Here is a 13,452-nt window from a genome sequence, read left to right as displayed (position 1 = left end):
TGCCTCTCCTATTCAATCATCCCAAAATCTTCTCTTGGATATTTCTATATTATAGTGGAGTTTCTCTCTGCATATATATGTGTCTTCTTCTTAGTTGTTATATTGTGTTCTCTCTCTATCGATGTTCTATCGGTGGGTCTTCATAACCGACATGAGGTGCGAGGATAAATCGAGAAAGGAGGACCGAGAGATCACGGCGACACCGGCTCGAGGTGGGTAGGATAAACCGAGAAAGGACCAGAGAGATCCATGACTCCGAAGACATCTCTGTGCTTTGAGGTGGGTAGGAGAAACCGAGAAAGGACCAGAGAGATCCACAACTTAGGCGAAATGTCGCTGGATCGTTGAAGGAGAAGGAGAAGAAGAAGAAGAAAGAAAGAGAGAAAGAGAAAGAAACATAACAAAATCAAAGCAAGGAAGTAGTAGCAGAGCACCGCCCGCAATTGGAAGAGATAAATATCGGCGAGATTTCTTCCCTTGGTCATAAATACCATTAAATCTTTAAAACTTGTGTGTGATTATTTCTTACTTTACCCATTTAGTGGTGAATGTGGCAGAAGCATTCTTCATTCATATCTTATTTTTGAATCTATTCAGAAAGTATTATTTGTTATAAACCTATAAATGATGATCATGATTTGTTTAGTTTTGTGATACATACTGTTTATGCTTCCAATTTTCTGGGAGAATCTCCCTCCCCTGCTTTTTTGTTGTTATTTCTCCATTGATCATATAGGGACACTATACAAGGGCATCAAATTTTGCACAATGGCACCAACTCCGAGCAAGGTTTCTAGAGCAGATGCTTGCACTCTTGTGTTTGAAGTTCAAAACAGGCTCAAGAGGGACTACAGCAGCAAGAGACTCTTGATGCCCTTTCTCAGGCTATACTGTCAGAAACATCACATTATCTCCTTTGTTCTCTTGTCGAGAAGGTCTCTTTTATTCTCTTGTTGATAAGGTGTACTTGTTTTGTGGGTATCAAATGATTTACTTTTTAGCTGGTAAACCCCTTGTGAATACTCAATTGACTTCCAAAATTTTCCAACTACTGTGTTTCTTCCTAACTTGGCATCCTCTATTCTATAACTACAAATATGTCTCTGAGATGAAGGCCCAATATTTTCCACCGAAGGAAGATGTGATCTAAGTGAGTGGGATGGAAAACCAGAAAACAGTATATGAGTTCTCAAATTTATATATTGAATTTATATGAAGGAAACTTCTTCTCTCTTTTTTGTTTTTTTTTGTTTTGGGTCAACGATTCTCTTGCATAAGAGAATCATTTCTTATAGATAAATGTTAATGGAACCTGGCCTGCTAATGTGTCCCCAAACCCATATGGGTGGTTGACCACTATGTCCAATGTAAATCACCCTAAATAATGAAAAAAAAAAAGAAAAAAGATTTTTTTACACCATACTTATTATTATTGGGGTGAAACTAATGACACCCACTATTATTTATAAAATTAAATGGCACCCACACAAATAATTATAAGTTACTCATAATTAAATTTTACTATTAAATGACTAATAAAATTATTTAAATAGCCTTACCTTTCTCTTTACACCTCCTCGTTTTCATCCTCCATTATTATCAAATTTTAATTTATTTTATTTATTTATTTTGGTATACTAAGCTTGTTTTCATTCTATAATTTAATTCTGTTCAAAATTATTTCTCATTTTTTACTAAAAATAGATTCGTATCTCCATTTCTGTAGGTGAATAAAGGATGAAATTTGATGCGAAAATGCCCTAAAAAAACAAATAATAAGGAGAAAAAAAGTATTTTTAATTACTTGTATTCCAAACGTGACCTTAATTTTCATCTTCCCTTTGAAAAATAGAAACCCAATAGTCCGCATAGCGGGTATTATGGTAATTTCAGATCAAATTGATAGTCAATAAGTCAATGTCATAATTCTCACAGTATAAATAATCTTCCTAAAACGTTTCCCTCCGTCGGTTTTGGGTTTCCGATTCGCTTCTTCTGTAGCCAGTGGCTTCTCTCTTTCTGTAGTTACTATCGTCTCTACTCACCGTCTCTACTTACCGTCTCTTTGAGCTCAAATGGGAGAAGAAGAAGAAGCTTATTTACGCCCCGAAATGGGTTCGGATACGAATAAGAGGAAGTTAGACGAAATCCAGGTCGCGAAGCAGAAAGCTCAGGAGATCTTGGCTCGACTGGTTAATGATGCCGGAGCCAAGAAGACTCGCTTCGACGAATCCTCAGATTCTTGTTCTGGTGACTTTCAATCCAACTCTACATTTCCGGGTAAAGCTTCCTTTTCTAGGGTTCTTTCCCCCTTCTTTTTGGTTCGCTTTATATATGTATACGTATTCCCCCCTGTTGAAATGTTTTGTTCAGTCTCTCAAACCTAGCCCTAACTGTTCATAGAAGGATATATAAGGAGGTTTATCCGCATGTTGTCCACCTACTTTGTCTGGGTTGATTACTCTGTTAACTTGTATTCACCTACAAAAGAAAGATGCATTCTCTGGTTGGATGCTTATTGTCGCGTTTACTTTCTTGAGTTGATGGGTACAGTCCATTAAAGTAGAAATTTTTGCTTCTATAGAAAAAAAGTTGCTTTGGGGCAAGATGAAATTGAAAAACAAAACATTACAAGCACACTGACGAGGTGGAGAAGATGGTTACTTGACTCCTAGAAATCCTCTCTCAGAATTTTTATTTTATTTTTCTAGATATTTTTTTGCAGAAAATAAATAATAAGAAAAAGTTTTGATGCACATGAACACACACATGCATTGAAATTAGAAACAAATGAACATAATCATTCAGTCAAACCAGAAAAAGTCAATCAATACAAAGCCACTCTGGAACAATTATATTTTTTCTCTGAAGCTGCTCACTGCCTATGTAAGTCGTTAATGAAAGAATATAGATCATCTATTTTTGCTCTGTTTCCTTCCATCTCAAATACTTCACGTAATGGACAGAAAGGGCAAAGAGAAAACAACATTCTGCATCCCTTGGGATTATTCTTCTTCCATCCTCACCCTATAAATGTAATTACATCTTGGTAAGTTGAGTGCAATGGTTGGCTCGTTGGATTTATTCCAGGTAAGACCTTTTCAAAGTTAAATCCTTATAATAGTTTTCCTCCACAATGAAAAGGCAAGTTTTTGATCAGGTCCTTGTTTCCCATATTCTTGTTAGAAAGCTGCAACCTTTTGAACTTGGATCAATGGATTCATATATAGAATGAACTAATTGTTGTGAAAGTGGTTTGATTCTCAATGCTTTATCACCATTAGGGATACTTGGATTATATCTGCGAAACTTGGAAAACAATTGATTCTCTTACTTGTCCATAGCCTTATTATTATTTTTCTTGGGGGTGGAAATTTAAGGTTCAATTATATGTGTGGGCTAATCCTGTTACCATGATGAAAGGAGTTTGGTTTGGTTGATATGGTCGTGGGTCCTCACCTTATAAACCACCTAATAGGAACAAGTTCTTTTAACGTTTATTTGGTGTCAGGTGAAGTCATAGTTGTACCAACTACTCGGCATAAAATGGGATCATTACTAGAGTGAAGCCACCCTGAAAGGTTACATTCTGTCAAGTAGAGCCATTGGAGCAAAGTGTAGTTACTTTGAAATGGTACCTGAGCTGAAGTGGGCTACCATAGATGTTGGTGTGTAAGCATGGGTATGGTACCACCACATACTAGTTATATGGGGTTGATCCCCTTTCTATTATCAAAGGATTTTGGTTTGGGTCGATGGGGTCTTGGGTTCCCTCACCTCAAAAGTTTCTTTATTGGAGCAAGGCATCTTAGGTTTTGTATCAACTCAATGATCCTGTATGGTCATATGGGGTTTCAATACCATTCTCTTGCATTTGAAAGAGTACGGATAATTTCTAATTTGATTGTATACCAGCTGATTTGTATTTTATCCCATTCTATAAGTTGAAAAACTTTGAAATGGTACCTGAGCTAAAGTGGGCTACCATAGATGTTGGTGTGTAAGCATGGGTATGGTACCACCACATACTAGTAATATGGGGTTGATCCCCTTTCTATTATCAAAGGAATTTGGTTTGGGTTGATGGGGTCTTGGGTTCCCTCACCTCAAAAGTTTCTTTATTGGAGCAAGGCATCTTAGGTTTTGTATCAACCCAATGATCCTGTATGGTCATATGGGGTTTCAATACCATTCTCTTGCATTTGAAAGAGTACGGATAATTTCTAATTTGATTGTATACTAGCTGATTTGTATTTTATCCCATTCAAATTCTTTTCCAACAACTCGAAGTCTTCTGACATGGTGACTAGGGCAGTGAATTACTACTGATACCATGTACCAACTTGAGTCCCCAAATGTGTGCTGATAAATTTGACTCACCATAGTGAACTAGGTAGAATAAAAGTCCAAACAAAATACATACTATTCTTAGATACTTTATAGCCTGTTTGACTGCTGCTAGCCATTTGAAGGCCTCCCATATTTGAGCTTAAGCTTACATGGTGTATCGTGACAATTTATGGTCGACAAGGATTTCATCGCTCTGGTAAACCATAGAAGCTGAAGTGATGTGATGTTAACATGTTTCATGAACTCCTCTCATCTTGATGTCTCCGTTTAATGTTTCAGTGGATAAAGAAAGCCATAGATAGGTCCGGACTTTGGGAAAGGCTTCTTTTAGGCTTTATAATTATATTTGAATCTTCAAATTATTAAAAAAAATGCAATTTAGTGTTTTTGGATTTGCCGCATTAGTTATCAGTAAAGTCAAACCCAATACTGTGTATCCCATACACTGTTAAGCGTTATCTGACATGGTTGGCAACTAAATCGACTAAACTAGTAATTGATGTAGACACATAATGTTGAATAATTATTTAAATTTTGTTTAAGCCTTTAAGTAGAAACTACAACGTACAATGAACAATGGGCATTACATTCACACCCAGCTCAAGTATAGCGGCCAATCAAGTTTTCTATATGCCAAAGTTAGGTTTACATAGGCTGGATCAAAATCTCAGAAAACTCAAGCTAAACAATGCAGGTTTGGAATCTTGTGTGCAATCTCATTTTGATTAGGTTGAGATTTTTGACATCTTGCTGAGATCTTAACAAGCTTTTGCACTATACACGTCAATCCATTGGTTGAAGCCTCACAATAATAGAACACTAAGATGGTGGTCCCTCCAACATAACAACCATGATAACTATAAACTTATCTCAACTAAATGGCATCAGCTACATGGACCCAAAAGAGTCTATGACAATAATAGATATAAAAGAGCTAAAATGAAGGAAAAGAAAGTTAAAAAAAAAAAAAAAAAAAGAAAAAGAAAAGAAAAGAAAAAGAGAAAATACGCATCCTGAGCACCCTTTGGGTATTTGACGTAACTTTACTTAGTTATAGTCGGATAGTTCTCAAAGTTCTTGTTCGATGTGCCCTTACTTACAAGAAGAACAAAGCAGCAGTCATATCCGCTTCCTAGGAACCCTCCCTAAATTGGTTATTTACATGGTCTCTGTTCTCCAAGTAACTCTTTTCCTTGCTTACCACAGTACCACTTAAATAATAGTCAAAGCCTGCCCCTACCTCTTTTAGCTTTGTCAACTGAAGGTTTGAATTTGGTCACTCTACCTTATTGGTCTGTCCATGGTTGTTGGACATGACCATTTCACCACCAGCAGTTCTCACAAAGATTGCCCTGAATTTGTTCAACTTCCCAACTCAGTTCCCTTACTCTATCCCTCTTGGTATTACCTCACATGTTCCTTAACATCCTCATCTCTGTTATAGCATGCATTTGTCACATGACACTTATGAGGCACTTCTTCACTTCATGGAACCTACATTAATTTTGTCTAAAACATCATTGTGGTTAAGTGATGCAACCAGGGTTGGCCCCTCCCCCCTAAAATTGGGCCCAAAACCAGGCCCAACAAAGCATTCAACACTGGTTGAATACCCCAGGGGCATGGTGGGAGATCTCAGCGAGATCTCATGAGATATCTCGTTTTTTCACATAGGCGAGACGAGATTGAGGTCGAGAGCAGAGAGTTGGGATATCTTGCTCGAGATCTCGCCATATCTTGCCCTGGATCTCGCTTGAACTCTCAATTTTTGCCTTTTTATGTGGATTTCGGCTGGATTTTCACTTGCAACTACTCTTAGCACATCTACAACATCGAAGGAAGATCAATCATTCTCTGCTTGTCTTATGAACTTATGCTTTAATGACTTATATATAAATTGGTCGTATAATTTTATTATTGGGATAATTACTGTTACCCCCCATTTAGTTTGATTTTATTACTAATAAAACCCTGTTCTTTGTGAAATTACTGTTGCCCCCCTTCCTTATAACGGTGTTAAGTAGCCGTTAAATTTGAATATGTAATGTCTAATTTGTCCTTCATTAAAATTAAGAAATCAAAAAACGATGCTACCCCATTTATAAAAACTAGATTAAATGTCAATTTTACCCTAAACTTCACTTATTTTGAATTAAAGAAATGGGCAAAATCCAAATCCAATTTGGTTTCTCACCTTCACTAAACTTCATTTATTTTAATGGGCAAACTCCAAATCCGGTTTGGTTTCCCGCCTTCACTAAGCTTCATTTATTTTGAATTATAAAGAAATGGGCAAAATCCAAATCCGATTTGGTTTCCCACCTTCACTAAACTTCATTTATTTTGAATTAAAGAAATGAGCAAAATCCAAATCCAATTTGGTTTCCCACCTTCACTAAACTTCATTTATTTTGAAAATATTTTAGGTGATATTCAGTTTCCAATTTGAGTTGAATTCGATTTTTCTTCTTTTTCGGTTTCTATTTGAGTTTTATTCAATCATTCTTTTTTTATTTGGTGTTTTTTTTTTTTTGGTAAATTTTCTCCACAGTTAATTAAGAGTACTACTATAACGTGACAAAAGGGTAAATAAGTAAAGAGATAAGTATAAGGGTATTTTGGGGGTTTTTGAGAAAATATAAAGGTGCCACGTCATCAGTATACTAACGGAACTTAACGGTAAGGGGGCATTAATAATTGTAGACGAAGTTAAAGGTTGGATTAGTAATTTTGAGAAGTACAGGGGATACAATAGTAATAAAATCAAAGTACAGGGGGACAATAGTAATTATCCCTTTATTATTCTATTCTTGAAAATTGAGATTGTGATACTTATATGGATGGAATTTGATAACATTTCGGTTACTTGATGCATTTGATACACTTGCTTTTCATTTATATGCCTTAAATGTTCTATATTACATGTTGTATAACATTGCATTCCCTAATCCTACAACATTTCGGTTTCACACTATGGGTAAACTTAGAAATCATAGATAGGGTTGTGTTTTTGACAAATCCAAGGCCATCAATGTGTTCCAAAGACCTTAAATAGGCTAAATACCTAGTTTCCAATAGGGACCCTAAAACCCACCGAGATGGACCACCAAGTTGATGCTAAAAAATTGTATATCTCGACCGAGATCTTGCCGAGATGGTCAAGATCTCGGTTTTTCAAGGTGGCGAGATCTCGCTCTCGAGCGAGATCTTCTGTCATTTTACAAATAGGTGTCGTGATAGAATCCCTTCGATCCAAGGGTCAGGGATCTATCTTTATTTTTCTATTTGAGTCAATAGTTTAAGAGTTATAGTCCATTTAAGTTATGCTGAGTTGATAGGATAAGGTTTCTTAATTTGGGAACCTTATCTTAAAGTATTGCTATTTTAAGTTAAGTCCTAATTTAGTAAGTAATTGGATCCCAATTTGGTAGGGATTCATTAGTTGAATTTAGGAGGTTTGTGGAGGCTATAAATAGTCTATTCTTTCATGTAATTTTGGCAAGCTTGAGTTTATGAATGAAATTATGAATTGAAGAAAGACTTGTGAGAAGTTGTGGGATCCCTGGGAGGGTGACCTGCGGCAGGCTTTGTTTTCTGCACTTTCAAGTTCTTCATCCTCTTTCCCAAGCATTCAAGTGATTGTTCGAGCAGGCTGCTCAGTTTCCAAGTAAGTTTTGCCCCTTCCCCATCAAAGCCCTGCAGTTTCAGCCCCTTTCCCTGTTACCTGAGAGCCTCCCCCTTCTTCTTCTTCGTATGTTTTGAGATCCGACCTCATCTAGGACTCCTTCATTCCCTGCCCAAAACCCTTCATTATACCTTTCTAGAGTCGCCCAAACCTATAGAGCCTAGTCCTAATCTTAAAATCCTCAAAGCAGTCCTATTCCTGGAATTTGAAAATTTCCTGCACTTCATCTTCTTCAAGAGGAATTGCAGAAATTCTGAAATTTCAAAAAAAGCCTAAACCTTCATAACTCAGGCTTACTTGCCATTAAACAGCCTCAAAAGTTAGGACTGTTGGGCGTGTAATGAGCTGTAATCCTCATTCTATCCAAGTTACAGGTCATTACCTGCCCCCTCTAGAACCTTTGACCTAAGAGTCCTGATTCCTTCAACTACTCCCTAAAATTTAGAAACTGTTGGAATTACTTGAAAACTAACATCAGTGTAAAGGGAACAGTTGGATGATATATGGGGCCTAATATGCTTAGTCCAAACCCTTTACAATGGATGTTACAGTGCTTGGTCGTAATATGGGCTGTTTCGCCAACTGGGCCAGCAGAGAATCTCTCAAACTGGTAAAGAAACGCTGGTGATGCTAAATTTGTGTATGGTTGAGCCAGAGTTTTCCATATTGTATTGCATAGCCTTTTAAAGAAATGCTTCCATTGAATCAGGCAAGCAGTTCCCTTTGACAGAAGTGTCTTCCTGTTTCACTAACTGGTGCTTGGTTGCCTTTTGGTTCTGTACTTCTGTGTGCTGCTTTTCACAACTTACAGCTATTGACATGCATCAGTATTATGGATGCTTGAGACCACATGCTTATGTAGTTCAAAGATGCTATGAAACAATTGTTGGTAATATTTTTGGATTACTGGTGTTATTCTACAATGTACTGCTATTTGTAATACCTTGAGTGATGAAAGAAAAGGTTTACACTTTTTAGTACCAAGTAATCTCTCTGTACCTCCTCTTTAAGAACACTGCCTTTAGCTTGGTAAAACCCAGCTCGCAGGAAGGCTGCATCACTAACATCAAATTCTTCTCCGAATCCTAATATTTTATAATTGCTTTCTTGTGGTAGTTTGATTGTGATCTTTTATATCCTTGTAATGACTTTTCTAACTGGTGTATCTATATTTCTCATACTATTTATTTTGGGTGTCATCCAGACCTTTCCCAAAAGCCTGCTGTTCAGCTTATGATGAACTCACAGTCAGGAGCCTTTCCATTTGCTGCACAATCAGGTTCATATTCTGCTAGCCAAGGCACCATTAAGAAAATAGAGATACCGAATGGCAAGGTATTAGCTGATTGCTTTGCTGTCTTTATTTTGTTGCCTTGTAATGAATGTTTTATGGGTGTTGTTTCTCCTAACCTTGGAGTTTCATTTGACAGGTTGGAGTTATCATTGGGAAAGGAGGGGAGACAATTAAGTATCTTCAGCTTCAGTCAGGAGCTAAGATCCAAATAACCAAGGACACAGAAGCTGATCCATATGCTCAGACGAGAGATGTAGAATTGTCTGGTACACCAGAACAAATTAGTAGGGCAGAACTACTTATAAAGGATGTACTTGCAGAGGTGCATATTGTCATCTCCTTCTTTGTTGATTATTTATATTATGAGTAATGACTATTGCCAAAGTGTTGCTAGCTAAATATAAATTTTAGTCTCTTTCCATTCCGTTTATGAGTAAAGTTCTGTTTAAAAAACATTCTTGCTTTTTTGGTGGGGCAGACAGATGCTGGGGGTTCTGGTCCATCCACAAATCGTGGACCATATCCTACACAACAAGGAGGCGAGCAATTTACGATGAAAGTTCCAAATGACAGGGTAATTCTGCCAGAATTGCCATCAATTCAATTGGAGGAAGTATCTTTGTAATTGCTCAATTGTGAAACGTGCATGCATTGTTGCTTTTCTTAGGTTGCTCTGATCATTGGTAAAGGTGGTGAAACCATAAAGAACATGCAAAGCAGGTCTGGGGCTCGTATTCAGGTTCGTAAATTTGCGATACGGGAAGAAATGGATATTGATTGTGTATACTTCTTTCCTGCATTTTGCATTTGTTTGTACTTGGAAAATTCTCTGGTGTGATCATGATAATTTGAAGCATACATGCAAGGTATCAATATTTTTTCTGGGCAAAAACATCGAACTTGCATTATAAGAAAAACCTTCAAACCCCAGAGCCACAGCATTGTTTGAGGCCTTAATACCACTGACCTATTGAGTAGTCAATGGATCAGGATGTAGAGGATGGATCAGCAGCCAAATAGCACAACGTGTTTCAGTTCTCTGTTGACTTTTTGGTTGCAGGTCAACAAAGTAGAATTAATGTGATGAATGGTGTCACTAGGGTTGGCCCCCCCAGTAATTGGGTCAAAAAACCAGACCCAAAAGGCCCAAACAAAATCTGTCCAAATATCCAGGGGTATTTTGATAATTTTCCTAGCCGTATTAGGGCTCAAGAGGGGTCTATTTGTAATTTTCCTGATCTAAGGGTGGGATCTATCTTTATTTCTCTATTTGGGTTTTGCTTTTCCGAAGTTATTAAAGAGTTCATGTCTGAGTAAGAAACCCAGTTAGAGTTCAATTTTCAAGTAGGAATCCTCCTGGTAATTAGGTTTTTTATTTCCAAAGTTATTTTTTTAAACTCTTATTTAAAGAGTTCTTTTCTAGTTTTTATTTAGGGATCAAGTTGGGAATCCTATCTTAAATAGGAACCCCTAGTTGAGTCTATTAGGAATTAGTTAGTAGAGTCCAAATGTTGGGAAAAGGCTTATTATTGTTGTTGTTGTTGTTGTAGTAGTAGTAGTAGTAGTTAGTAGAGTCCAAATAGGGTTATTTTCAAGTTGGAAGGCCTACAAATAGCCCCTCTTATTTTGAATGCTGTCTTGAGTTATTTGAAAAAAAAAAAGGAAAAAAGAAAAAGAAACAGAATCTGAAGGAACTGGAGTCGTGGGTTCCTAGGAGGAATTGCATGGCTGTGTCTGAATAATTCCTGCAAATCTTCATCTCCTTCATCACCCTCAAGCCTATGTCAGCAGCTATACTCAGCATCACAGCAGCCTAGGTATAAACCAGCCCTTCCCCTACCACCTAACCTTGCCCAACACTTCCCCAGCCCATTCCCTCCTCTTTCCCACTTTCTTTCCCCTTTATTCAACTTGCGCTAGCATAGGAAACCAAGAAGCCATTGCAGTTCTTTCTTGAATTGCAAAATTTTCTGCGATTCAATTCTTTCTTGGTTCTTGCGGTAGATCTGAAAAACAGAAAGAAAAGAAAGAAAAGAAAAGAGAAAGAAAGTGTAGTAATGTAGTACTGTATTTGAATGATCAAAACAGTAGCCAAATAGGACCTTTACAGGGAATCAATCTTCAGATTTGATAGACTTAAGATAGATAAAATTCAGATATAATGGAAGGCTGAAAACTGAAGTGGTAGAACAAGGATATTGGTTTAAGAACAAGGACTAACTAGGTCTTCATAACAGCAGTATGCTATAAAGAAGAATGGATGGAACAATATAAGAGAATTAAGAGAACAATAAGGACAACAAAGTAACACCCAGGCTTCACACCGCAAGGTGGATCGATTGGATCGAACACCAACCTACCTTGATCAAACACAAGGGTTCTCCAAAGAGGAGGAATGCTAGCAAACAATTTGATTTCAATTCATCAGTTGTGTTTTCACCACTTACATAAGTCTCTTTATATAGCATTCTAAAGAGACATAAACATTAATAGCAACATCCAACCACTAGCTAACACCACCTACCTATTAATGACTCAACTACTACCTAACTCTTGACAAAGGAGAACTCCTTTGACAATGAGTTCTCTTATTTTCAAACTAAAGCCCCTTTTATTGACTTTCTAAAAACTAGACTTAGGCTTAGGTCTAGACTATGAAGTTCAACATATGTGGGCTAACTTTAACCCACTAAAACAGCCCTACCCCATGAAAGTCATGGGCTGATTCAGGTGACAACTTTAGGCCTTTGATGGGCTTAACCCAATGGGCTTCTTCTTTCGTAAATATGTCTTCAATTCTGCATCATGTAGGCAAGAAGAAATAAAAAAGAAAGACAGAAAGAAGAAGAAAGAAAGATCAAGGAGGAGGTTCGAGAATGCATCATTTCCAAGACCCAACCGCAGGCTTTCCTACCCCCATTTCTCCTAATCGCAATTTTCCCTATCCCCTTTTCTTTACTTACAAGTTCCCGCACTTTCTTTTCTTTCCCACATCCATTACCCTAATGCTTCCCATCTATCTGATTCAATCCTTAGTGTCTCTAGATATTCCAAAATCATATCTACCGCAATCCACCATGCCACTTAGAGTTTGTTAAAACCCTGGCCTTCCCTAATTCTTTACTTACCCAAAACATTAACTCATCCCTTCTCCAGCTACCATATCAAAGTCCCCAGCCATCCCTCTCCTAATCCCAAGGTGTTGTTGGGAATCTTCAAACCCTAAATTCTCCCAAAATCTGTCCCATCCTTCTGATTGTTAAAACCCTAAACCTTCACAAACCCATCCCATAGGCGATCCTTTCCCAAATAAACCTTCACAAACCCATTCTATAGCCAATCCTTTCCCAAATCCCTTCCCCGTGGGCTACCCAAATTTGAAATGGATATCTTGGGGAGTGTTTACTTGTTAGCTGGTTCAGTTTGAGAGGATCCGGTAAACTGGCCCAGAATCCTGGGTTACATCAATGAATTGAGGTTATAAGACAAGGGGAAAGGAGAAATAGTCAGATACAACCAATGCTTCTTACTTGTGTCCTTGGTTTCTCAACATAGTTTACCTTGTAGAAATGGGGATCCCTCTATCCACCACCCAAAAAAGGGCGAAACTGGTGCCAAAGGCTTCTGCACTAGCAGAGCCCCCCGGGGGGGGGGGGCAATTTTCCTGCGCAATCTTTCCCCAGCATTTTTGGCTTGGAGGCTGTCTTGATGAATTGACGTTGAGGTTACCACTGTGGTCCACCTACTGTTGCGCTAAGGCCCCCCACCTCCCCCCCCTCCCCCAAAAAAAAAAAAAAATCTTAATCTAAACTTGCATCTTCAATAGAATTTGCATACAAAACAAATTCCAGCTTATAGCTTACTAATAAGAATATAAATAAGCTTCAATACTCAATAGTACTTATCGTTACCTAACGAATTGGCAAAAGATCAAATAAAAATGAGCAAATAGAAAATAAGATGGACCTCCACAGATTTCTTCTTTAAATGACTGATAATGGGTTTAAGCCTTGGCCATTAGGTGGATTAAAACCCCAAGGGCTTTGACTTGAGATGCTTGATGGCCTGGCTGGTATGATTCATCTACTATCTTTTATTGGGGCAAAGCAATGGGCTATATGAA

The 13,452-nt window shown here is 37.6% G+C and overlaps 1 protein-coding gene across 1 annotated transcript in view; it reads left to right on the top strand.

Moving 5' to 3' along the window:
• The first annotated feature begins 1,955 nt into the window (after positions 1-1,955).
• The window catches only part of LOC149017922 (uncharacterized), a 29,423-nt gene continuing 17,926 nt past the window's right edge, over positions 1,956-13,452 (top strand). Inside the window, exons 1-5 of the mRNA XM_089152249.1 lie at positions 1,956-2,280; positions 9,240-9,370; positions 9,466-9,651; positions 9,808-9,903; positions 9,997-10,068. Coding sequence (XP_089008375.1) covers positions 2,076-2,280; positions 9,240-9,370; positions 9,466-9,651; positions 9,808-9,903; positions 9,997-10,068 — 690 coding nt within the window. The 5' untranslated portion in view covers positions 1,956-2,075. The remainder of the gene's footprint in view (positions 2,281-9,239; positions 9,371-9,465; positions 9,652-9,807; positions 9,904-9,996; positions 10,069-13,452) is intronic.

This window comes from Hakea prostrata, chromosome 4 (genome assembly GCF_041222555.1).
Source record: "Hakea prostrata isolate BN-2017 chromosome 4, UWA_Hpros_2, whole genome shotgun sequence".
Lineage (NCBI taxonomy): Eukaryota > Viridiplantae > Streptophyta > Magnoliopsida > Proteales > Proteaceae > Hakea > Hakea prostrata.
The sequence above is the reverse complement of the archived record's forward strand: the minus strand, read 5'-3'. Positions and strand labels throughout refer to the sequence as shown.